This window comes from Culex quinquefasciatus, chromosome 1 (assembly GCF_015732765.1).
Source record: "Culex quinquefasciatus strain JHB chromosome 1, VPISU_Cqui_1.0_pri_paternal, whole genome shotgun sequence".
In the NCBI taxonomy this organism is placed as follows: domain Eukaryota; kingdom Metazoa; phylum Arthropoda; class Insecta; order Diptera; family Culicidae; genus Culex; species Culex quinquefasciatus.
Window position 1 is genome coordinate 49,133,554 of NC_051861.1, and position 27,696 is coordinate 49,161,249.

Consider the following 27,696-nt stretch of genomic DNA (forward strand, 5'->3'; position numbering starts at 1 on the left):
TTGTTTTTTTTTATTCCTAATGATAGCCTGTAAGTGTATTAAACTTTCATCAATTTTCAAGGTGTGTCAAGATAGCAAGACAAAATTGATACTTCTTCATGAGCGAAATAATGCACGATGTTTTTTTCTTTTTTTTTATATCTCAGCATTGAAATTGAATTTTAGCGATCTATGAAGCTCAAAATGTAAGCCATAGAAAGCTGAACAAAATTGCGTCCATAACTGAGTTTTATTTGATACATGGAAAAGCAGAAATGAAATGCATAGTTTTAAATTGTGGTTTGGTTGAACGTTTTAGCAAAATGCATTACTATGAATACAAAGAGATGAGTTTTTCCTTTTAATTCTGCTATATATTTTAATACCTTGACAGTTACGTATTTCGTCTACTACTTGCAGACATCATCATTGTTCTGTTCTCGACTATATAGTTTTATATAATATAGTTATATATAACAATTCAGAAAAAAATACTATTTTAGAGAATTCTAGCAAAAACGAGCTTCTTAATCTCAATTAAGAAGGCAAATAATAAAGCATTTTCCCATTCTTTGTAAAACTAGTTGAACAGCAGTGCAAGGGAAATTGATTTTTATGCTGTTCTTTTTGTGCAGTATTTGTGTTAAAATCTAGCGGGCTTCATTGTGGTGATGGAATTGTTTTTGGTGGTGGTGGTAATGGTGTTAAATAAAACAAACATTCAATTTACTAACATTGAGTCCAAAACCTCCCTACAAACCTCTATACCACTAGGTGACGTAGAGATCTCTGCGCATTCTAGTTATTAGATGTTTACTAACATACCTTCCAATCCCCGAGGTTTGCAAGGTACCGGCCAGGAGCCCCTTATCTTACTGGATAGTATTACACGCTCATCTAAAGATGAAAACATGGTATCTCCCGTGTTGAAGTATTGTAACCGGATGAGAGTCTAGTGCTATCGTACGTTTAATTACAATTAAACAGCAGAATAAGCGTTGTGCACCCATCCAGAATTGTGCGACCTTTATTGCTAATGCTAATGCTAATGCTAATTCTTTGTAAAACTAGACACTATTTGCCATTTTTTCCTAATATCCACCACTGGACCACCAGTCCAACCTCACCACACCGAATAAATCGCGCAGCACCACGTCGTACACGAACGCATACGCGGAATAAAACTAATTGAAGTTAATTAGAGAGAAGGTCGTGCCCCAATGATGACCGCCAGTTCATCGCCGTCGATTGCGGAACAGCAGCCAGCAGTGGGACTAATTAACACCCACGCGAAAAACTGCTGGGGTGAAACGGTTCTAGATTCAATCAAGTTGTTATTCCCTACAGTGAAATATCGCTTATTGAAAGGTAATTTTATTGCAAAAACATCAACAAACACAATTATGTCACACTATTCACGTGGCGGTCACTCGTAACGTGAATGAACACTCGTTTACACTATCAGCTAGTACAGACAAAAAATATCAACTCCGTAAACCCCTGTAATCAGTTCCGCTGTGCCAGCAAACGGCCATAAACTTTAACTCGTCTCAGTACTCGTTGGACGCCGGGAACTGCGCCAGTATGACCGGGACGTACTCGTCAAACTGGGCGATGAAAAAGTTTCCGGCTATCGGATGACCAAGACTGTAGCGGCGGGCAAAGTCACGCGTCGAAAAGCACAACCGGGGTGTTCGATTTCTGCGGAAAATACGAGCAGAGGGATATGAAAGGAAACTATTCCCCACAGTGAGAGTGCGATTGATGTTCGTTTGACCTACTTTCGGGAGACTCGTGGCACTTCTGAGTAATCATTCCTGCAGTACTGCTGATACAAAAGGAAGATGTACCGATGGAAGCCGGTTCCCGAGCGAGGAAACGTCGGCAGATATTCGAACAGGACTTCGCCTTGCTCAACGTGCTTGCCGGGAATGTTACCCACAATCCAGTGAGCAAACTCCCGGTTCAGTGGCTCCGTACGGCTCGGTGAATCTGGATCTATCATAATTAGCGTGTAGAACAAGATTGGATCGGCACACCATTCAACTTTGGGCTCGATACGGACCTCGGCCGGCGATAGTTCCTTTCCAGCGTCCACCAGTTTCTTGGACCGGTAGACAACCTGTGAAAAAGGCACCCAATTAAAACTCTTTCGGAAATCTTCTTCCTTCCGCACACCGTACTGACCTTGGCAAACACCAGCGGAGCACGATCAATCAACACCGGAACGATGTCGTGCTCTTTGAACATCTGATTGATGTCGGCTTCCATTCCGCTGCCGATGGAACACAATCCGGCGTTGTTACACGACCGATTAACTGCACTAGACTGCAAGTCGACCTAGCAGATCATCAGACGACCTGAGTCCAGGCTCAAGCTGAATCCGAGCACGGTTTGTTTTGTTTGCGTGGTAAATACAAAGTCACACGCACACACACCATCCAACAAAGCCTTTCGAGACAGTCCCGAGCTGGTCGGTAGTTTTTGTTGCTGTTGATAACGCGACGCGATACGCTTGAGGAAGAGACGAAGTTGCTCAGAACAGTGGACGCGGCAAGCCTTCATACTACAAACCAATCCCAAGAACGTCAGTAAGCTCACTTGTCTTCTTGTCTGTGGAGTTTGAGCCCCGAAGTGTGTGCACTACACTTTGCAATCGGAAACAAAGTTGGTTTCAAGCAAAGAAGAAACCGTAACGCAATCCGTCGTCGGAAGAGCTAAAGGTCAATCCAAAGTGAGTACGCTGACCATCACCATTCAGAACCCGTTTGACACACGTACATGCCCAACTACCGTAAATATTTCAGTAACTACTTTTCAAGAGGGTGAAACCTTTGTTCATAAAACACCCTCCAACATTTCAAAATTCCAAAACTACGTAGTTTTACAAGCAAAAACAAAAGGGCCAAACAATAACGTCAATCAAACCAAACCAAATTGAGTATCCGCCCTTGTGTTTTCACCCCATCACGAGGGGCGAATGTTGTGTTTTCTGTCAGTTCCGACGTATGTTTAAAAACTCTAAATTTTCGTTATAATTTAGTGAATATAAACCTGACAATGCTCAAAATTGATCAAAATGTATGTTTCTGATGTCTCTGACCACAATTCCACAACAAACACAGATTTGTATGATCCTAAATACACAACATTTTAATTTCAATTATTGTAGTATCGGATCTGGTCTGGTTTCACAATCTGAACATGAGGGTCCATCATTTTCCGGTTCTTGGGACATCCGGGGATTCTGAGTCGAGCAGTTGCAGGACAAAAAGTTAGCGTGGGGAGGTTTAGGAAAATGCCGTACAAAATCATCGCCTCCGTAACCATTGAAGCTATGCAAAGATTGAGAAGGCCGGATAGCGTCGCTGGGTGGCCTAGACGTCAGCTGCCCTGTCTCCCACTTCCGGCGGGGACACGCCAAGGAACGTAACGTCACTGTAGACCACATCGTCAAACCAAATTGCTACCTAAGGTGTATCCTAGCTCAATGAGTCTTGACCTGAATCGGACTCCTTCTGAATGCTTTCTTTTCTTTTCAGCTCTTCATGACGAAATTATTGCTATTTTCTATTACGTTTTGTCAAAATTGATGGTTTGCAAGCATTTTTGCGGAAATAGGAATTGCTCGAAATTGGAAAATTTTGAATGCTGATTTTCCCGAAACGCCCTTTTGAAATGTTGTTACTGATTTGTAGTTTTAATTCGGGACTATGACAACCGAATTCAACCAACCAAACAAAACATGTTTGTTATTGTTTACATTGCGTGCTCTAGGTTTTGTTTGTGGAAGGTTAAACGTAAAACCGCGTTTTTTTCTCGGAACGTCAAAAAATGACGCACGACAAGATAGCACGATCACATCGAAGTAATAAAGGTTTTACTTTTGAATGTATGAGCCAAAAAAGGGTTTCAGATATCAATCTTATGCAAAAAATTCTGTAATATGCATTTGTTGACACTCCAACTTCTAAGGTAGCAGCAGTGCTTCATTAATTTTCTAATCAAAACTGAAATGTATTGAAAACTTTTTAAATAGTTCTTAGTACATGGTTTCAAAAAACGTACTCTAGAATCGAAGACTTTTTTCGCACAGATCTACTTCAATTTTCAGTTTTACCAAATCAATTGATGTTGGTATATAAATAATCGCGTTTACTTTATGGTTGATCCAGTTCCCGGTGAAAGCAAAACCAATCATGAATGATGCTGTTTATATGATCAATCTATGTAGCTGATTTAGCAAAGTAGCACAAACTTACTTTCCAATGATGCAACATTTTGTATTTTTTTATTAGCGATTATTATTATCAAAAAATCTATTTATGACTGTCCGTTAATCTGAAGCCTTCTTCCCACCAGCCGGACCCGGTGGTTAATGGTTAGCGTGGTTGCCTGTAATGGGCGTATCCAGACTTTTAAGCGAAAATGGCGTTACGAATGGTGCACGCCGAAATGTCAAAACGTGTGCCATGACATGACAGCCACACTTTCTTTGTAATGTTGGCACCACTGCGCGATTTTGATTTTGACGGGCGTGCCCAATACGTAACGAAATCTTCGATTAAAAATCTGGGTACCATTTGGCCGGGACTCGTGGTGTAGGGGTAAGCGTGGTTGCCTCTCACCCAGTCGGCCTGGGTTCGATCCCAGAAGATCCCGGTGGCATTTTTCGAGACGAGATTTGTCTGATCACGCCATGTTGGTCCCGGTCTCAACCTAGTTTCGAGTAAGAATCTCGCAATCGAGAACCCCAAGGCAATGCTGTAGAGCGAATGATTTGTTTTTTTTTTGCCTGAGTTTGATTTCAGTCGGCCCCGGAGGCTGATCACGCCTTCGGTCGGATGTAGAAAGAATCGTTGAACACGGCCTAAACATAGAGGTCGGGTCGTTAACTCCTGTCTTGGTTAAGTTGCTGGTCGCTAGTTCGTCAGCTGTGTGCTATCTTGTGACATAGACCATTTTGGTCGAAAATGCGTTAATGATGACGTTTTGCTATAATTAACAAACACTACAAGATGCATTAACCCGATTTTGGAAACTCGCTTCCGTTTCCCGGATATCGCAATACACACTTGTGACATAGACCAATTTATCATCAAAATGATTGTGCACACTTTTTTTTTTTTTTAATTTATATTTATTCAAATTTCTTTTCCATGTACATTCATTCAGTTAAAATATTATTGAGTGTCCAATCACAAACGATGACTTTTCACCTCAATTTTAAATACTAGCAACTTTCATTTATTCATGAAATATTGTAGCTTTCGCTATTCAGTGATTTCAAATGTAGGAGGTCCTACATGTACAAAAGGGAAAAGGGATACCTTAAAACTAACTTATAAACTATATAAAGAGCGGATCAATGCAGCTGAAGACTGCAATGATTTTTGTCGAAATGCATCAATTATCTTATTGGACATAACATCCAAAGTGTCAACTTCGGCTAATTGATGAAGTTCACTGGTGCTGAACCAGGAGGAAGTTTCAGAATCATTTTCAGAATTTTGTTCTGAATCCTCTGAAGTTTTTCTTCCTGGTTAAGCAACAGCTTGTCCAGATCGGCACAGCATAAAGCATGGCAGGTCTGAAAATTTGTTTATAAATTAACAGTTTATTCTTGAGACAAAGTCTAGAATTCCTGTTTATAAGTGGATACAAACATTTGATATATTTGTTACATTTAACCTGGATACTTTCAATGTGATCCTTGTAAGTAAGGTTTTTGTCAAAACCAAGTCCAAGATATTTCACTTGTGATTGTGCACACTTGTGACACGTCATACATGTTGTTGGAAAATGTGGAAAATTTTTCTTGTTTTTCACAAATTTATGTACACACATACTTTCTAAAGGCAATGCAACCTTTTGTTCATAAAAATATACTGATTAAGTCGATTAAACCATTGATTTGAGCTTATTATAGTTTGTATGGGAATTCTGTGCACACTTGTGACACGTAGTACAGTTTTACTTTCGAAACACACTTGTGACACGTCCTTTTCAGATTTTTGTTTACATTATTAATAATGTATAATATGTATATACAGTAAATTTACTGTATCTTTTAACTGGTGTAACCAAATTAGTTGAAACTTGGAGCGTTTGTTAAGCGATGGTATGCGAACCGATTGCTTCATAAAGTTTGGCTCTAAGATTCATAGTTATGAAATTATTTACCAACAAACTTTAAAAATCGATTTTCTCGAAAAGTACTAAATGGTCGTTGTTACAAGATAGCACACAACTGACGAGTTGGACTCACAATCCAAAAGACGTCAGTTCGAATCTCGGAAAGAATGAGAGCATACCGTAAACCGGGGTGACTTTGATAGGATTTCAATTTGTTTTTAGAATATTTTCCAACAGGTAAGGTTTTTCTCAAGATTATTATTTTTAAAACATGTACTGGGGTAGGCCACACAAAGTCCATGCACTATTTTGGAAAAAAAAGTTTTTTCAATAGTGTTTAGAAAAATAGTTACGTTAAAAAATCTTCGTTTTAATTCCGGGGTGACTATGATAGTCCTAGTTTTTCTTGTTAAAATCATATTTAAGATGTTCAAACTTTATTTGTACGTTAAATGTACCATCACTAAAGTAGTTGATATAGTTTGTAAGAAAAAAAATCAATGTTTATATTAAGTTAACTAAGTTTATAAGCTTTTTAACAAAATACATACAAATTTTAGGTAAAATTGTTAAAAAGTCGGAATTTTGCCTAAAATTTGTTAAAAATAGTTTTGTTTTATAATTATCGATTTATATTGCATTTTAAACTGAATTCGAAGCACGAATCACAAGTTTTCACATTTTACATGAAATTTGTTCAGCTGAATTTGCCTATAAATTTGGAAATTTTTTTTTAGTTGTGTTTCAAAAACACATATTATTTATTATTTACAAACTTATTTAACCTTCTCCTAGTGGAAAATTGTCCAAAGAATCCGAAAATGAATTCCGTTTTCCGATAAAAAATCATGTTCATTGAGAAAATCATGACACTTTGAGAAGTTTAAAATAATGACTTTCATCCACATTTTCTTAACTATAGTTAATTAACTTTATGAACTTTTCAAAAATTTATAAAAAGTTCTTCATGAAGTACTTTGAACACTTCTCTACCACGTTCAGTATGTTTCTGAACCATTCCTTACGTATTTTAATTGTACTCTTCATTTTGCGGAAAAATCGCAAACCTATCAAAGTCACCCCGGCTATCAAAGTCACCCCGTTTTACGGTACGTGTAAAAAGAGGTTAGGTTTGTATTGCCTCACCGTTTCAAGCTTTTGGAAACCTGGTTTCAAGAAGGAATCTCGCAATTGAGAACGCCAAAGTAATGGCGTTGAGCGAACAATTCGGCATACAACATAGAACATATCAAACGCTTACACGTCCATGCCGGACCTTCTATCCATGCACCATGAACTCAATTTTAGCCATTTCACAGTCGTCGAAGGCAGGCGAACATTGCTTCTCGCGCATCATCATCAACGGCATCGACATCAATGATGTATGAACGTGTGGAAAATTTGAAATCGTTTTGCCACTGCCGGCCTGACCCTGCTCCCTTTCAGCCCCAATATGTATCGCCAAAATTCACACCCCCCGACCCTAAAATTCTGCTGGAGATGAGCAGAGCGGCTTTGATGATTGCGTTCGGTTGCAAAATACGCACCAAGTGGGGTGGTATCTTCACTAGAAGCTCTCAATACTGTGTAGCAATTTGTTTCCGGTTAGGTTATGATAAATCGTTTGCTCAATTTCTCAAATGATTGTTGTCGAACGGGGTTTGTTATGTTTGCCGCCACCGCGTCCGAGACCGTACCTGGATACCTGTTCTCGCGGGTTGCCTGCATTTATTGATACATTGCTGTTCTGGGACCTAGGCGTAAGGTGAGGCGTACGCTGTGCGGGGTCCCAAAATATGGTGCATAATAAATCAAATTGCTACCAGGCAGGCAGGCACCACGTGTGAAGATGAGGCACGCGCGACGGACCGACAATCATAACACTTGGTAATTGATATTCATTATGATCGCAACCATCCGGCCAGAGCAGGTGATTTGTGTGAATTATGTCTGTCTGTGAGTCAACGACGTTGGGTGGTTTATTGAGGGAAATGATGTATTCATTGAGCTGCAATGTTATTCTATGTTGTTGCTTCGGGAACAAATTGATTGGATATAATTAGAGTGTAATGGATAAACGAAAAAAAATATTTTAAAATTAACTTGAGCATTGTTAAAGATGATGGAAAATCGTCCAGTTTTGAATAAAGGCATAAAATTCTGATGAATGTTATGTACGAGTCTTCCTGGTATGATACATTAAACGACTCAAAATGAATTTGGGAATATTTACTCTGCCCTATATCAGTGCAGTTTTACTGATATCATAACAAAATATAGGGAACAAAGCTTTTTTAATTATCTTAAAAGCTTTTATAAAATCAAGCATTAATTTGTCCGTATTCGGTAGACCACCACTGATTGCCAGGACAACAGATCATTGCAATTTTTATCGTGTACAAAGCGAAAGCACACATACGGTTTAAACATCATCAGGACAATTATTTGCTCACAACAAAAAAAACACAACACCTCTGAATGCCGAATGAGATCCTCGTCAATGAATCACGAACAACTCTCTCTCTACACACAGAAAGAAAAGCAACAAAATATGTATTTTTTTGTCAAATGAAAGGCACAAAAAAGTGCGCACACATCTCATCGCATATTAAATTTATGCATCATGACGAATAAATATGTGAAGTGCACCACGTGTGATGCACTGCTGGCCCACCACCTCCCCAAACCACTACCGCAGAATCAGTGACAGAACGAGCAAGCAAATGTAAACCAACTGTGCGGTTGGGTGCTGCACCAGTGCCGGGGAAAAAGTGCACAATTTTCCACAACTGTCGTGTAGAATGCATAAAATTTCCACGAGATGCCTCTCATCAGCTGAATAAATATTATGCGCTGCGCACTGCACGTGGTGGACACGAGCAAGTGCATTATTTTAACATATGTTCTCTTTTTTAGTTGTGCAGTATTTTCCAGCATGAATGAGCATCGATACAGAAGATGAATGAGTGCATTTGGCCATTTAAGCGTTAACACGTTTGAAACCTGAAAAAAACTGAAATATAGCCACTTACCTCCTGAATGCGCTGCACTGGTGAAATGCTAATGAAATTCCTCTCTGCACACTTGTTTAAACTAAACGGAATCCATCAAAAACGAATCATATCTTTCACTCCCAGAGACTCACAGAAATCGCTCCGCTTCGCAGTACCAAACGAACAATATGCTTCATAATTCACATTTTATGCACTACAAACAGAAGCTGCAACATTTCGTCGTTGTTGTTATTATGATTTTTTTTCCTCGTACAGGAGCTTTGTCTTTTCAAACAAATCTGCATCAGCTGGAACTTGGCAATGATGATGATGACGATGAAAACCAACACCGGAACGACGACGACGAATGAAGAAGCTTCATTTCAGGCGGAAGCTTTTTGCAATTCACTTTATTGTTTGCACGTTTTTATTTGCCCTCTTTTTTAAATTTATTCTCACGAGCTAGTTTTGATTTGACTGCTGCTGCCAAAATGATGATAAAATGGATCGCTAGCTGATCTGGAATGAGATGGAGAGAATAGAGAATTAATAAATGGCTAGTGGTAAGCAAAAGGAACAATATAGTTCAAATTGTTTTTGAGGCTTTATTAGCGGAAATGCTAATTTTCGGCAATTCTCAACGGAAAACTACATTAAAACGTTACTTAACCCACCCTTAGGTGGTTGGTGCCTTCCTCTCATTCAAAGGGTAATGCTATCCAAAATAGACACGCTCGTGGGAAGGTCTTTAAATTACCTATCCAAAGATAGGTCGCATGATATATTTGGAATACGTTTTCATCTAAATATCTGAGATCCAGCCTAAAAAAAAGTGTATAAATAACTCTTAAGTGCTTATAATTTTTGATAGGGTTGTCAGATCTTCCATGTTTTGGACGCGTTGGAAAGGTCTTTTGATTACCTGTTCAACGACGGGTTGCATGATAGATCCGGACAACGTTTTCATCGTGATATCTGAGAACCGGCTTCCAAAAAGTGCATAAATAACACTTAATTGCTAATAACTTTTGATAGGGTTGTCAGATCTTCAATTTATTGGTCGCGTTGGAAAGTTCTTTTAAATACCTTTCTAAAAATGTATAACATGCTGGGGTTTCTTACAAAAACCACCCTTTTTACAATCTTCCGGACTTTAGTCAAAATCGTTTTTTTAGCATAACTTTTGAAGTACTTTACTAAACTTCATAATTTTCAATAGGGACTTATGGGACCCCAAGACGAATCGAATGAGACCAAAACGGTCCAAATCGGTTAAGCCAGTGCTGAGAAAATCGAGTGCATATTTTTTGGTGCACAGACCCACATCCCTACACACACACACACACACACAGACATTTGCTTAGAATTCGATTCTGAGTCGATAGGTATACATGAAGGTGGGTCTAGGAGGTCTAATTGAGAAGTTCAGTTTTCGAGTGATTTTATAGCCTTTCCTCAGTAAGGTGAGGAAGGCAAAAACTGTAGTTTTACATAGAATAGCAATCCAAGCTGGTTTTAATACGATACGATTATTTTTAATGGGTAATTTTCTACCAACTCACACGAAATCGGGAAAAGTTGCCCTGACCCCTCTTCGATTTGCGTGAAACTTTGTCCTAAGGGGTAACTTTTGTCGCTGATCACGAATCCGAGGTCCGTTTTTGATATCTCGTGACGGAGGGCGGTACGACCCTTCAATTTTGAACATGCGAAAAAGAGGTATTTTCAATAATTTGCAGCCTGAAACGGTGATGAGATAGAAATTTTGTGTCAAAGGGACTTTTATGTAAAATTAGACGCCCAATTTGATGGCGTACTCAGAATTCCGAATAAACGTATTTTCATCGAAAAACACTAAAAAGTTTTAAAATCTCCCATTTTCCGTTACTCGACTGTAAAAAATTTTAGAACATGTCATTTTATGGGAAATTTAATGTACTTTTCGAATCTACATTGACCCAGAAGGGTCATTTTTTTCATTTAGAACAAAATTTTTCATTTTAAAATTTCGTGTTTTTTTCTAACTTTGCAGGATTATTGTTTAGAGTGTAACAATGTTCTACAAAGTTGTAGAGCAGACAATTACAAAAAAAAATATATATATAGACATAAGGAGTTTGCTTATCAACATCACGAGTTATCGCGATTTTACGAAAAAAAAGTTTTGAAAAAGTTACTTTTTGCGTTTCTCTTTGTTTCGTCGTCCGTGTCTGTCGCGGGTCACCATGAACGGCCATGATCGATGACGACAAACATTTTCAAAACTTTTTTTCGTAAAATCACAATAACTCGTGATGTTTATTAGCAAACTCCTTATGTCTATATATCATTTTTTTGTAATTGTCTGCTCTACAACTATGTAGAACATTGTTACACTCTAAAAAATAATCCTGCAAAGTTAAAAAAACACGAAATTTTAAAATAAAAATTTTTGTTCTAAATGAAAAATGACCCTTCTGGGTCAATATAGATTCAAAAAGTACATTAAATTTCCCATAAAATGACATGTTACAATTTTTTTTAACAGTCGAGTAACGGAAAATGGGAGAATTTTTAAAACTTTTTTAGTGTCTTTTCGATGAAAAATACGTTATTTCGGAACTCTGAGTACGCCATCAAATCGGACGTCTAATTTTACATAAAAGTCCCTTTGACACCAAATTTCTATCTCATCACCGTTTCAGGCTGCAAATTATTGAAAAACACCTCTTTTTTCGCATGTTCAAAAATGGAAGGGGTCGTACCGCCCCTCCGTCACGAGATATCAAAAAACGGACCTCGGTTTCGTGATCAGGGACAAAAGTTACCCCTTAGGACAAAGTTTCACGCAAATCGAAGAGGGGTCGGGGCAACTGCTGTGTGAGTTGGCAGAGAATTACCCTAATACGATTTTAAAGTATCATAGAATTTAAAAATTACGTCCAGCCTTAGTTATCCGAAGCCTTGATTATTCGATGTTACGATTGTACAAAGTTTATCCAAAGAAATTTGGATAACCATTTTTTAAATGTATAGTCCAAGGTTCGCATACCACAAATTGGTGAAATTTGACTGGCTTATTGCATTTTTCCACCAAATTTTGTTCTTAACTAGGTCAGGGGTTTCCATTGATAACGTTTTGTTAAAAACACACATATTGTAGAACCAAACATTTTGAAAAACATATTTATGAAATTTACGTTGCAAAAATAACTTTAATTAGTTTTTTTTTCAATTCTCTCTTCAACTCAACCCCTCAAAATCTCAACCAAATCTTCCTAGACAACAATTAAAAAAAAAGAAATGCAACGTGCACCCTTCAATGCCTAGCAATGAGCTTAAAAACAAACAAAGCGAAAAAGTTTGTCGCAAAAGAAACAAACTCGTTTTAATTCTTTGTGACATGCCCTGACAAAAGTACTTAGCGAACACGGTGCGGGTGCATAATTATGAAAACGTGGCAATAGCGGCGAAGGGTTGGCAAATAATCCTCACCCTGGAAGAAAAAGGCAAATAAAATTTCAAATTGAGGGCGTGCTCAGTAATGAGTAGGAGAAAATGTCTGTTTGTCAGCGTAATTTTTACAAAACTTTAAAAAAACTTGGGTTGATTCAACTTCTATACTTTATGAAATATGATGCGCTATATTTAAGAAATTTCTCGCGGGAATTGAAAATGTGTGATCGAGGCTGCCAACAAAAAAAAACCATAGCAACACATCACCAAAGCAACTACCCAGCACCAAACGCGGGAGCTTTTAAGCTAGGGAGAGTTGCATAAACAACAGAATCATCGGTGCTGAAAATTGTGTTTGCTCATCTTAACGTTCGTTTGTTTTTTTGTTTGCTTTGGATTTACTATTTCCCCTCTTCTTTTAATTTCAGCAAATCCGCACATTTAACTGCTGATGGGTATGGTTACATGATGCAGACAGTGCACAGTGGGAAAAAGGGCCCAAAAAATTACCGCAACATGGTTTCGCGCAAACCATCGATTGCTATACATCAAAAGCTTCCTTTTTGCACCAAGAACAATAATCCGATGAAAAATCGCACTGCACGGACCATTAGCCGGAGTACAGGCCACCGGAAGATCCAAATTTTTGGAATTAGTATCAGATTTATAGCAATCGATAGTTTACGCGAAACCATGTTGCGGTAATTTTTTGAGCTCTTTTTCCCACTGTGCAGTGAATTTACAGTTTGGTGATGTCACTTTGGACAAGGGCAAATGAGCTAAAGATTTATCTATAAATTATTGTTTGCATCACCCAAGTATTTTATTGACACTTCATGATTTGATTAAAAACAAAAAGGTAATGCATTATTTTTCACAGTGCATCATTTCCAGCTCAGAGAATACCACACTGTTGCCATCGCTGCATAATTGTGCAAGTCCAGCGCAATCTCGCAAACTCACTTGGTACTTCCGGCGACAGAGATTTTCCGCCGTTGTTAACATCAACAACACCAACTCGGAAAATATGTCACATTGTAATTTTCCATCGAATCAACCATTTCTCTGTTGCATCCTCCCCTTACCCATTTGCGAGAATTCAACATTTTTTGGTTGGCAGGACATCGCGCTGTTTCTTTTTTTTTTTTTTTTTCCTCGAGCTTTTCTCTGTTCAGATGAGCGAAGGATGAGCTCGTGCGCTTTGCCTAACGAGTTTCGCAATTAATGTCGAAATGAGTTATGAGCTGCGCGGCACAGCATCGTTGCAATTGTGCAACACCGGAATCAAGTCACACGGGTGCGGGCTTGGGGGAATTTCTATTTTCGGTCCAATTCATCCTGCGGTGTGCGGTGCCAGATGACGTTTTCAGAAGTGGTGGCATAATTTTCTACAAGATGCTGCAAGCAGTTTTATTGTTTAGCTACGAGATAAATATGTTTGTTTATGCTGTTGAAAGACAAAATAAATCTTCTAAATCAATTGAATAAAACACGCCCCTGATCTATTTTTCGATAACTCGTGGCAGGGAATTTGATGATGTCAAACCATCAAATACATAAGTCTACCACGAAGGATTTTTAGTCTACCTTAAGAGATCAATAAGTAGCATTGCCCTGCCAAAAAATCTACCCCTTAGATTCCTTGAAGTAGACCCAAAACCGAGTCGAAATGACGAAAGAAGTAAACAAATCAGTGTTTTGTTAATCCCTAAAAGACCGAAACCCAACCAAACCTAACCTCAAGAGTCTATTGAAACAGTCGATTAAATTAAAGCACAATAATGCACATTTATAGAAGGTGTTGCTGAATCCAATGTTTCAATATTATTGTGGACTGATTTTGAAATATTTATAGTGACGTCAAATCAACTTCTAAAGTAACACAAAATATTCTACCTTCGTTCTTCGAACGAATCTGCAATCCGATTTTTTCCTAAAAATTCTAGCCCGATTTGACCTAATGTTTTCAATGAGGTCAGATCATCGGAACAACATTCTCCAATCTTTGAATGTGCCACAGATTTTCAGCAGGGCAGCTGTTATTTTGTGTTTAAAATAAAAATTTAAGGAATATGTTGAAATTTTGTAAACAACGTATATGCAATCTTTTCGTAAAGATGTAGAGTTTTAAAGAATAAATATATGTCACATTAGGGTGCCCAGAATACGGGACTTATTTTCAAAACCTCACTCCACAAGCTAAATATTGTTCCTTGAGCTATTTTAGGACTCTAGGCCAAATATGAGCAAAATCGGTTATTGTTTACCCATTGATACCACTACTCGACAAAACAAAACTTGTGTCAAGGGATTGACGATATCTCATCGGTTCCTCAGAGAAAAGGCATCCCCGAATCCGATGCAATCGACAGAATTTGATTTTATGTCCACGCGGACTGACGAGAAGCTGGTAAATTTTTTAACATAAAAAAATCGAACAATTTAAAAAACTTGCGTCTCCTCCCAACTATATGAGCCATCTACAAAAATATGGAGGCGCCTGGTGCATAGCCATTTCCTTTAAGCACAACGGAAACAACCAATACAAATGTATAAAAAGTTGTCAAGTTCGGGGGTCCACAGCTAGCATTTTTGTACGATTATAAAAATAAATATTAAAAGTTTAAAATTAAAATATTTGAAAAACATTTTTTTAAATATATTTGTTTACTAAAATTTTATGTTTCTCAAAGGTCTATGGGTACTTCGGGATGTCCATGGTAATCCAAGGACTCCTAGAGTTAAGATCTATGAGTCTACCGCCGTAACAAGCAAGAGGTCGTCGGATTTTGACCCCGGATTATGTGCGTATAGCATCAGTGGATATGGTAGACTACTATATGAATGTAATGGGATGTACATGGTCATCCAAGGACTCCCTGGAGTTAAGATCTACGAGTCTACCGCCGTAACAAGCAAGAGGTCGTCGGATTTTGACCCCGGATCATGTGCGTATAGCATTAGTGGATATGGTAGACTACTATATGAATGTAATGGGATGTACATGGTCTTCTAAGGACTCCCTGGAGTTAAGATCTACGAGTCTACCGCCGTAACAAGCAAGAGGTCGTCGGATTTTGACCCCGGATTATGTGCGTATAGCATCAGTGGATATGGTAGACTACTATATGAATGTAATGGGATGTCCATGGTCATCTAAGCACTCCCTGGAGTTAAGATCTACGAGTCTACCGCCGTAACAAGCAAGAGGTTGCGGATTTTGACCCCGGATCATGTGAGTATAGCATCAGTGGATATGGAAGACTACTATATGAATGTAATGGGATGTACATGGTCTTCTAAGGACTCCCTGGAGTTAAGATCTACGAGTCCACCGCCGTAACAAGCAAGAGGTCGTCGGATTTTGAGCCCGGATTATGTGCGTATAGCATCAGTGGATATGGTAGACTACTATATGAATGTAATGGGATGTACATGGTCATCCCTGGAGTTAAGATCTATGAGTCTACCGCCGTAACAAGCAAGAGGTCGTCAGATTTTGACCCCGGATCATGTGCGTATAGCATCAGTGGATATGGTAGACTACTATATGAATGTAATGGGATGTCCATGGTCATCCAAGGACTCCCTGGAGTTAAGATCTACGAGTCTACCGCCGTAACAAGCAAGAGGTCGTCGGATTTTGACCCCGGATTATGTGCGTATAGCATCAGTGGATATGGTAGACTACTATATGAATGTAATGGGAAGTACATGGTCATCCAAGGACTCCCTGGAGTTAAGATCTACGAGTCTACCGCCGTAACAAGCAAGAGGTCGTCGGATTTTGACCCCGGATTATGTGCGTATAGCATCAGTGGATATGGTAGACTACTATATGAATGTAATGGGATGTCCATGGTCATCTAAGCACTCCCTGGAGTTAAGATCTACGAGTCTACCGCCGTAACAAGCAAGAGGTCGTCGGATTTTGACCCCGGATCATGTGAGTATAGCATCAGTGGATATGGTAGACTACTATATGAATGTAATGGGATGTCCATGGTCATCCAAGGACTCCCTGGAGTTAAGATCTACGAGTCTACCGCCGTAACAAGCAAGAGGTCGTCGGATTTTGACCCCGGATCATCATCATAGCATCAGTGGATATGGTAGTAATGGGATGTACATGGTCATCCAAGGACTTAAGATCTACGAGTCTACCGCCGTAACAAGCAAGAGGTCGCCGGATTTTGACCACGGATTATGTGCGTATAGCATCAGTGGATATGGTAGACTACTATATGAATGTAATGGGATGTACATGGTCATCCAAGGACTCCCTGGAGTTAAGATCTACGAGTCTACCGCCGTAACAAGCAAGAGGTCGTCGGATTTTGACCACGGATTATGTGCGTATAGCATTAGTGGATATGGTAGACTACTATATGAATGTAATGGGATGTACATGGTCTTCTAAGGACTCCCTGGAGTTAAGATCTACGAGTCTACCGCCGTAACAAGCAGGTCGTCGGATTTTGACCCCGGATTATGTGCGTATAGCATCAGTGGATATGGTAGACTACTATATGAATGTAATGGGATGTCATCTCACTCCCTGGAGTTAAGATCTACGAGTCTACCGCCGTAACAAGCAAGAGGTCGTCGGATTTTGACCCCGGATTATGTGCGTATAGCATCAGTGGATATGGTAGACTACTATATGAATGTAATGGGATGTACATGGTCATCCAAGGACTCCCTGGAGTTAAGATCTACGAGTCTACCGCCGTAACAAAAAAGAGGTCGCCGTTTGGCTAAAGTGGTAAGCAAGGACTTTTGTTCATCGTTCAAACTTAAATATTTCGATAACTTTACATCGATTGTAGATCTTAACTCCAGGGAGTCCTTGGATGACCATGTACATCCCATTACATTCATATAGTAGTCTACCATATCCACTGATGCTATACTCACATGATCCGGGGTCAAAATCCGACGACCTCTTGCTTGTTACGGCAGTAGACTCGTAGATCTTAACTCCAGGGAGTCCTTGGATGACCATGTACATCCCATTACATTCATATAGTAGTCTACCATATCCACTGATGCTATACTCACATGATCCGGGGTCAAAATCCGACGACCTCTTGCTTGTTACGGCGGTAGACTCGTAGATCTTAACTCCAGGGAGTCCTTGGATGACCATGTACATCCCATTACATTCATATAGTAGTCTACCATATCCACCGATGCTATACGCACATGATCCGAGGTCAAAATCCGACGACCTCTTGCTTGTTACGGCGGTAGACTCGTAGATCTTAACTCCAGGGAGTCCTTGGATGACCATGGACATCCCATTACATTCATATAGTAGTCTACCATATCCACTGGTGCTATACGCACATGATCCGGGGACAAAATCCGACGACCTCTTGCTTGTTACGGCGGTAGACTCGTAGATCTTAACTCCAGGGAGTCCTTGGATGACCATGGACATCCCATTACATTCATATAGTAGTCTACGATATCCACTGGTGCTATACGCACATGATCCGGGGTCAAAATCTGACGACCTCTTGCTTGTTACGGCGGTAGACTCATAGATCTTAACTTCAGGGAGTCCTTGGATGACCATGGACATCCCATTACATTCATATAGTAGTCTACCATATCCACTGGTGCTATACGCACATGATCCGGGGTCATAATCCGACGACCTCTTGCTTGTTACGGTGGTAGACTCGTAGATCTTAACTCCAGGGAGTCCTTGGATGACCATGTACATCCCATTACATTCATATAGTAGTCTACCATATCCACTGATGCTATACGCACATAATCCGGGCTCAAAATCCGACGACCTCTTGCTTGTTACGGCGGTAGACTCATAGATCTTAACTCCAGGGAGTCCTTGGATGACCATGGACATCCCATTACATTCATATAGTAGTCTACCATATCCACTGGTGCTATACGCACATGATCCGGGGTCAAAATCCGACGACCTCTTGCTTGTTACGGCGGTAGACTCGTAGATCTTAACTCCAGGGAGTCCTTAGAAGACCATGTACATCCCATTACATTCATATAGTAGTCTACCATATCCACTGATGCTATACGCACATGATCCGGGGTCAAAATCTGACGACCTCTTGTTTGTTACGGCGGTAGACTCATAGATCTTAACTCCAGGGAGTCCTTGGATGACCATGGACATCCCATTACATTCATATAGTAGTCTACCATATCCACTGATGCTATACTCACATGATCCGGGGTCAAAATCCGACGACCTCTTGCTTGTTACGGCGGTAGACTCGTAGATCTTAACTCCAGGGAGTCCTTGGATGACCATGTACATCCCATTACATTCATATAGTAGTCTACCATATCCACTGATGCTATACTCACATGATCCGGGGTCAAAATCCGACGACCTCTTGCTTGTTACGGCGGTAGACTCGTAGATCTTAACTCCAGGGAGTCCTTGGATGACCATGTACATCCCATTACATTCATATAGTAGTCTACCATATCCACTGATGCTATACTCACATGATCCGGGGTCAAAATCCGACGACCTCTTGCTTGTTACGGCAGTAGACTCGTAGATCTTAACTCCAGGGAGTCCTTGGATGACCATGTACATCCCATTACATTCATATAGTAGTCTACCATATCCACTGATGCTATACGCACATAATCCGGGGTCAAAATCCGACGACCTCTTGCTTGTTACGGCGGTAGACTCGTAGATCTTAACTCCAGGGAGTCCTTGGATGACCATGTACATCCCATTACATTCATATAGTAGTCTACCATATCCACTGATGCTATACTCACATGATCCGGGGTCAAAATCCGACGACCTCTTGCTTGTTACGGCGGTAGACTCATAGATCTTAACTCCAGGGAGTCTTTAGAAGACCATGTACATCCCATTACATTCATATAGTAGTCTACCATATCCACTGATGCTATACGCACATGATCCGGGGTCAAAATCTGACGACCTCTTGCTTGTTACGGCGGTAGACTCATAGATCTTAACTCCAGGGAGTCCTTGGATGACCATGGACATCCCATTACATTCATATAGTAGTCTACCATATCCACTGATGCTATGATGATGATCCGGGGTCAAAATCCGACGACCTCTTGCTTGTTACGGCGGTAGACTCGTAGATCTTAGCTCCAGGGAGTCCTTGGATGACCATGTACATCCCATTACATTCATATAGTAGTCTACTATATCCACTGATGCTATACGCACATAATCCGGGGTCAAAATCCGACGACCTCTTGCTTGTTACGGCGGTAGACTCATAGATCTTAACTCTAGGGAGTCCTTGGATTACCATGGACATCCCGAAGTACCCATAGACCTTTGAGAAACATAAAATTTTAGTAAACAAATATATTTAAAAAAAAAGTTTTTCAAATATTTTAATTTTAAACTTTTAATATTTATTTTTATAATCGTACAAAAAATGCTAGCTGTGGACCCCCCGAACTTGACAACTTTTTTATACATTTGTATTGGTTGTTTCCGTTGTGCTTAAAGGAAATGGCTATGCACCAGGCGCCTCCATATTTTTGTAGATGGCTCATATAGTTGGGAGGAGACGCAAGTTTTTTTTAAATTGTTCGATTTTTTTATGTTAAAAAATTTACCAGCTTCTCGTCAGTCCGCGTGGACATAAAATCAAATTCTGTCGATTGCATCGGATTCGGGGATGCCTTTTCTCTGAGGAACCGATGAGATATCGTCAATCCCTTGACACAAGTTTTGTTTTGTCGAGTAGTGTACTCGGAGGTGAAGTTTGTATGTGAAAAACCGGAAAAATGTATGGAAAACCCAAGTTTCTTACGGTTTGGTCTGCACGGTGCGCTACTTGCATCCAAATATTCCCAAAAGTGAGATTCTTATTGAAAATTTAATGCTCTACAACTTTGTAGAACATACCAAAACTGTAAAACTCGATCCTGAAAAGTTATTAGCGATTTAAAAAAGTCGTTTTTGTATGAAAAACATTTTTTTCACCAACTTTAGGCTCGGGGTTCAATGGGTTCAATGGGTTAATCTCATCCAATTTCGCTCAAAATTTGCACAGATTCTTAAAATAACCCAAAAAACCGTTTTCCGCTTGTGGAGCAGGGGGTCATTTTTTCTGGGCACCTTAATGTCACATGCAGCCCGGGAGCATGTTCACGGCTCCCATACAAACTGAGCATAGGGTAGAGTAGTCATCAATGAGACACGGGGAACAATGATAAAATGGCTCTCACAAGTCGTAATTTCAACCAATCAGGCTCATATTTCGGGGATAGGTATATCTACGGGATACACGTCTGCCATATTAGTGGCTTTGGTTATGGACGCTCCCTTGATAAATTATTCATAAATGTTTGATTCTGGGGTGTAAAAGTAAATTATGGACAAAAAATACTTTTTCGCTCGTAGGCTGCCATTTACACCAAAACCAATATTTCTTCAAATTTCTTTCGACGTTCCATAGGGATTAAGTTGGGCTACAATGTCCTTTAGTTAGGTTTGACCATAATTTAGAATATACCCAGAATCCAGGGCTGTCTCATTGTTCCCCACTCATGTTAGCCCATGGGTAACACTGAGAGACTTCGATTTTTCTTTATTAAACATTTCAAAATCCATGTAAATCTTTCAAAACATGAATTGAAAGTGATTTTTGGCATATTTATAGAGTTTTAACTTCATTTAACCAGACATACAAAGTCATTTGGTATAAATATATGGATTTTACAAAATTTAAATTCTTTTTAGTATAACTTTTGTTAATTAAAGTTTCATGTTGGCAAAATTGCTCTAAAATGTTCAAGGCAAGCCACCTGTAATGGAACAATACAAAAACATGATGTTTTACTACAAAAGTATTGATTTTCGTAGAGTGTCTCATTGTTCCCCAGCTGTCTCATTGTTCCTGCCAAGTGCGTCTACAATGAGACAGTTGAATAACTCTGGCTGTAGATGTCGGATCGATCTCATATTTTGGTCAATGTTTGAACACACTAAAAAAAATAAATGCAACAAAAAGCTCATAAAAACATGCTGATGAAAAAAATAGAAAAATCGTTGAAAGTTGAAAACCAAAAGTGTCTCATTGATGACTACTAGGATGTAACAAAATTACACTTTTTTGTGGGCATTTCAGGGGATGATCCCCTAGGTGTACTGAGTCAGAATCCCAAATATGAGCGCGATTGGTTGCGACAGGACCTGGCGCTCCGGCTTTAAAGTTTAAATGGGATTTAACCCGTAAAATCGGTGCGTTTTGGTTATTGTCATTTTTAATTCTTTCAACGATTTTTGGATTTTTCAAAAACCTCATGAGCTTATAGTTTGAGTTTCAGGGCACAACTTTGCCGAATACTGTGAAGAGATTTGATAATTAGTACTGCTTGTATAATGATTTGAAAATAAAAAAACTTTTTGCCATTAATTTGTTTGATTTGTATTGGCAACACTTTCATTGAACGCGCGCATCCTGAGCCAGGCGTCGTAACTATAGCAACGAGAAAACATCCAGCGTACAACGGTCAAAGTTTGACACATGGAAAGAAAATTTGGATGCTTATGTTTTCGATGGTGCCGGAGGATTCGATCACCGGTGCTGCTCTTTTAATCTGTCGTAGATTCCTGTATTCTATTTGGCAGTGACTCGCAGGATTTAGTTCTAAACCCACCTGGTCCTGTCATTAACCCGTGTGGATCTTTTTCGTCTCGACCAGTTGTGGTGTTGGGGGACATGTTAGCGAACCTATGCTCGAACATAGTGCAATTGGTGTCTAATGAATTCGCAAAATATCTAGCCAGAGAACTCTTCTGTATGAAAATAGTATTTACTTATGTTGTCAATGCAATACATTAATTTGGTTATGACCGATTTTATTGCCAAATTGCCATAACTCTTTGATTGATTACAAAGCGAGTGGAAACTCTCACTAAAATGCGTGTCTCTCGAAATATCTTCCGGAATACGGAATATTCAAAATGCATACAACATCCGTGCGTAATAAAGCGCTTTCAAGACAGCCGCGTTAGTTGACATTCGAGTAAGGTTTAGAATCGGTTCTGCCTGGGCATCCAACAGAACCCTGAGAGGCTGAGAGTCACCGGAGAGCTTCTTGCAGTTTCTTAAGAACGTTAGTTCTCAACAATCACAACAACAAAAACAAAACACGACGCTTGGACAAATATACGCCGACGCGTCGCGACCTGTCGCGACGCCCCGTAGCATGCGTTGCATAGTTTGCCGAAAGCACGCCTCAAAAGCGAGTGTTGCCAGAACATGTTTTACGTTATTAGAAAAACAAGAGAAAAGATTTTGTAAATTCTGTACCATTTTTCAGAGCGGTCAAATCTCTTCGCAGTTTTCGGCAAAGTTGTATCCTGAAACACAAACTATAAGCTTATGAGGTTTTTGAAAAATCCAAAAATCGTTGAAAGAATTAAAAATGACAAAAACCAAAACGCACCGATTTTACGGGTTAAATCCCATTTAAACTTTAAAGCCGGAGCGCCAGGTCCTGTCGCAACCAATCGGGCTCATATTTGGGATTCTGACTCAGTACACCTAGGGGATCATCCCCTGAAATGCCCGCAAAAAAGTGTCATTTTGTTACATCCTAATGACTACCCTACCCTACTCTTTTTTTGTGGACCCAGTGGGCCTTCGATATTATCTAGCCAAACTATTGAAAATGGCGAAAAGTTTAAATCTCGGGTGAGTTTTCAAAAAGCCGTAAGTGCCACTGTGACCTCTGACACTAATTTTTGTTTTTCTCGAAAATTAAACAAAATTTCATTTATTTCTAGTATGGGGCACTTGAAGGACGTGTAGATGAACTATCTCGAGCATTTTTGATATTGGTTTTTCGTAAGTAGGTCGAATACCGATGCAAAAAGGACTTTGTTTACCAATGGCTCTTACGGCTTTTTGAAAACTAATCCGAGAAATAAATATAGTTTTTGCCTAATTTTGGTTTAGGGAACAATCAGAATTGCAGATATTTTGAACTCAACGATTTATTCTTCTGTTTGATGGAGACGCATGGTAGCTCATGTTTGAAAAATCTTCAAATTGCTCCAGAACCGTCATTGGACTTGTATAGGTAAATCGGCCTAACATTTGTGATTTATAAAGCACCTTAAAAATGAAGTACGTAATTTTCTTTACGAAAAGTATTATTGGCCGATTCTCCAGCTCCTTTTTTCAGAAAGAATCCTAGTTTTTCGGCTTTAGACTGCACAATCAATGAAGAAACTCCTCAATGTTTTTGCATATTTGGAAAGATAATTGATGTTTCTACATAGGAATGTCATATGGAATGAACAATATTATACCTGTACTTAACCTGAAATGAAAATGTAGCGTGACGAGACAACACCGTAAAACTTGACTCATAAAGTTGGTAGGGTATATGGCCCTATTTTGGACCTACTATGCAAAGCGTCAACATATTTCGCATAGTTCTCAGGAACGGTCTAACTAATTTGGCTCGTTTCAGGATTGTTTTGTGCCTTAATTTATGCTTAACAAAGTGTACTATTGAAAATTAAAATAATTTAACCATTCCATTGTAATAAGCATTTCAAGTAAAACATTTTTGGATGCTTTTGGACTTATTGAATGTATTTTGGAGACATCGCTGAACCTATTTTGGACCCACACTCTGATTGGTTGAAATTTGGACAACTCGAATTGCGGCGTGCGGCGGCAACACTCACACTTACAAAAACTCGGTTTGATAAACCAAAGGGCCTATCCACGATTATAATTTGGAAAATATTTATTTCAGAAATTAAACAATTATGATGAAACAATGGATTTGAATTTGAAAACGTGTTTTAATCATGTTTAATGGAAACTCACGCATCTTTAGCAGGTCTCTGTCCTATTTACAATTTGCATATTCTTACGACCTAATTTTTCTAGCATAAGAACATAAAAGACAACCCGTTATTACTCGCAATAAAAACACCTTATTTTAAAATTAAATGAATGACACAGATACATAACAAGTTACAATGAAAAAAAGTTCTAAATTTTACGCAGAGCTTATGTTCAAATATTATTAAACAATCAAGAAATTTTAAAGGGAGATTATAGCTTGTAACTTGGTGTGAAACTTTCTCATCTGTCATGTTAAACTTTACAGTTGCTTGACAAAAAGTTTAACTACATGTTGCACTTTAAAAACAATGTAATATTTGAACAAAATCTTTGTTTGAATACCAAGGTGCCTTTGATAGTCATAGTTTGTCTTGTTAAAAGCAGATTTGAGGTTTTCAAACATTATTTTTACTACGAACTTACCATCACTTAGGTTGCTGATATAATTTTTAAGAAAATCATTTATGTCAATACTTAGTTAATTATGTTTATAAGCTTTTTAATATAATACATATATATTTTAGGTAATATTGCTTAAAATTCAGAACTTTGCCTGAAATTCGTTGAAACTAGTTTTGTTTATTAAATTATGGATTCATATTACATGTATAACTGAATTTAAAGAATGAATCAAAAGTTTTCACATTTTATATGAAATTTGTTTTACTGGAAATGCCTTTAAATTTTGAAATTTTTTTAAATTATGTTTCAAAAACAAATAATATTTAATAATATTTATATTACTTATTTTACCTTTTCCTTGTAGAAGATTGTCCGAAGAATCCGAAAATGCATTCCGTTTTACGATTCAAAATCATGTTCATTGAAAAATCATGACACGTTGAGAAGATGAAAATAATGCTATTTATCAACATTTTCTTAGTTATAGTTAACTAACTTTTTATACTTTTCAAAATTTCATGAAAAGTTCTTCATGAGGTACTTTGAGCACTTCTCCTTCACGGTCAGTATGATTCCATACCATTCCGTACGTATTCCATTTTTACTCTTCATTTTGCGGAAAAAAATCAAACCTATCAAAGTCACCCCGGCTATATGTCTCAAATCATAAAATTCATAATGTTAACATCGCATTAACCTCTTATGCTTATTTTTTTTTCGAAGATTTTTATTTTTCTAGCTGGTTTAGTTGTGTTTCTAACATGATTGACACGGTAAAATTTAAAAGTGTAATTTATTATAAACCAAAGCTGCCAATTGTGAAAAAAAAATCGTTATACCTATATTTTTAAAAATTATATATAGATAAATGTGCAAAAATCAGATAAAACTTACAAAAAATATATTTTCCATATGTATATTTCTCTGATTAGTTTACAATACGTCTTAAAAGCCATCACGATCTCCGACACATATTTGATTTTTTTTCTGAACCAAACCAAATTTTGTTTGTTTTCCAGTAAAGAGCAGTTAAGAGACGTGTAGATGATAATTCAAAGCATTTTTAATTTATAATTCGTAAATTGATCGAGAACTAATCGAAAAATTGATTTGTTTACAACTAGCGCATAGGATCTTTTTAAAACTAACTCAAGATTTTTTTAAATTGAATTCATACGACTTTTTCAAAAACCACTCGTAAGCGATGTTGACAGCTCCTGTCACGGTGACAGCTGACGATTAAATGAACTAGACCCTTTAGGTTTTTCAATCGTTTCCCCTTCAATTCCAACAGGGTAGCCAGTTTGCATTTTTTGAAGCAAAAATTTAAAATATATGCGGCTAAATTGGTGATAATGATGTTAAGACAAAAATAAATCAACATCAGTTTAAATTTTGGGATACTTTGAAATCGGTCCTAACAATCATCTAAATCTCTAGCATCAATTTGCATTTTTATCGTTTAAAAGACATATTTTCATTGTTTCTGTTAATCATTTGCTTTTTAAGGCTTAGATTTCATTGAAATAATTACAGTAAAGAAATTCAATTCAAAATATTAAATTAAAAAATTTCAATCAATTTCAATGAAATATCGAAATAAATTGATAAACAAAACTGGCAACACCTTGTTATGCATGTGTTGGTGATAGCCTTGAACCGACGGCAAAGTAGCTCCAAAAACTGATCCAACGCGGCTGATTTGAAAAAATATTTTGAAATGAGTTTTTTTCGATAATAGAATAGTTATTTTAATGGTTTAGTGACGGAAAACCAGAAAGAATTAAATAAACAACAGTTACATTGCTCGCAAACCGGACGAAATTGCTTGGTGTCAGTGCAAAACAGAAAAAATCATCAAGACGTCGCGAGCCAAATCTGATAAGCAACGAGGCTGGAATTTTTGGACCTAATCGATGTGCTAGGAAAATGAAAGGAAGTTCGAATGGCGTTGGAAAAAGTGGCTGAAAAAGCGGAAATAATCAAAAATGTTAACATTTTTGGAAGAGGTAAGATAAAAAACGATCCTGTCTACACTTTCTGTTGATTGGATTCAGTGAATTTGTACTTCAAAAGCCTGAACTACCTCGCTTAATAAAAATAGGTCCAAAATAGGTACTAGGTCCAAAATAGGGTCATATACCCTATGCCTTCTAAATGTCAACAATCGCTACAGTTTAGTCAGTTTGGATTTTTTTAAAAACGTTTTCTTTTCTACACATTATGACAAATTGGGTCCTAAAATGAAGCTTAGATTGCTGATATTATTGTTTACAGCGATAAAGCTTGTTTTTCTGAGTACAATGACCCTTTGTACGACCACAAAGAGTTTAAAATAGATTTTTAAATCAATTTTGAAAAATTAACCTCGCGGTCCTTCTTGACAGAAAAGTTCTTACTTAACAGCTCATTCCAAGGGAACCATAGTTGATTCATCGAAAAAAATGTTGTCTTGTCATTAATTTTTTGTATTAAAATGAAAAAAAGTGATCAGAAATTGAGGTTTGATCGTGTTTTTTACCGTTGTACATAAAAATTGACATAGGGTGTTAGAACCCAATTGAAAAATGAATCTTTTGCTCGCTTGCCGTGCAGGATTATTCGTGCATCGAGCGTCATTTTTCCTGTGATTAGTGTTAATTGTGTTGCCTGATTCAGTCGATTGTGGATGGTTTAGAAGCGCGCTTGCCGTGCAGGATTATTCGTGATTTGAACGTCATTTTCAGTGATTGTAGTTTTTTGTGCTTTGATTAAGATTGCATTAATCGTTTTGTGATTTTAAAAGCCCTTCCTATATCATCGTTGATCAGAAGGCAAGGCTTCGGGTAAACTGTGCACACATTTTTCAAAAATGTGTAAAATTTGTACGATGA

The 27,696-nt window shown here is 38.2% G+C and overlaps 2 protein-coding genes across 4 annotated transcripts in view; both read right to left on the reverse strand.

Moving 5' to 3' along the window:
* Positions 1-27,696, reverse strand: part of LOC6034937 (cadherin-87A) — a 370,702-nt gene that overhangs the window by 284,256 nt on the left and 58,750 nt on the right. The window contains exon 2 of one of the 3 annotated variants that reach the window (XM_038266992.1): positions 9,147-9,587. The gene's annotated coding sequence lies outside the window, so the exon portion shown is untranslated. Of the gene's footprint in view, positions 1-9,146; positions 9,617-27,696 lie in introns of those variants that run through there. The other 2 variants (XM_038266991.1, XM_038266993.1) reach the window with 2 other exon arrangements.
* LOC6034935 (protein D2) lies at positions 1,334-2,397 on the reverse strand. The gene is made up of 3 exons (XM_001845147.2): positions 2,167-2,397; positions 1,761-2,101; positions 1,334-1,680 (listed from the first exon to the last, which is right to left on the reverse strand). The coding sequence occupies exons 1-3, from the start codon at positions 2,248-2,250 to the stop codon at positions 1,530-1,532; spliced, it is 576 nt and encodes a 191-aa protein (XP_001845199.1). The 5' UTR covers positions 2,251-2,397; the 3' UTR covers positions 1,334-1,529.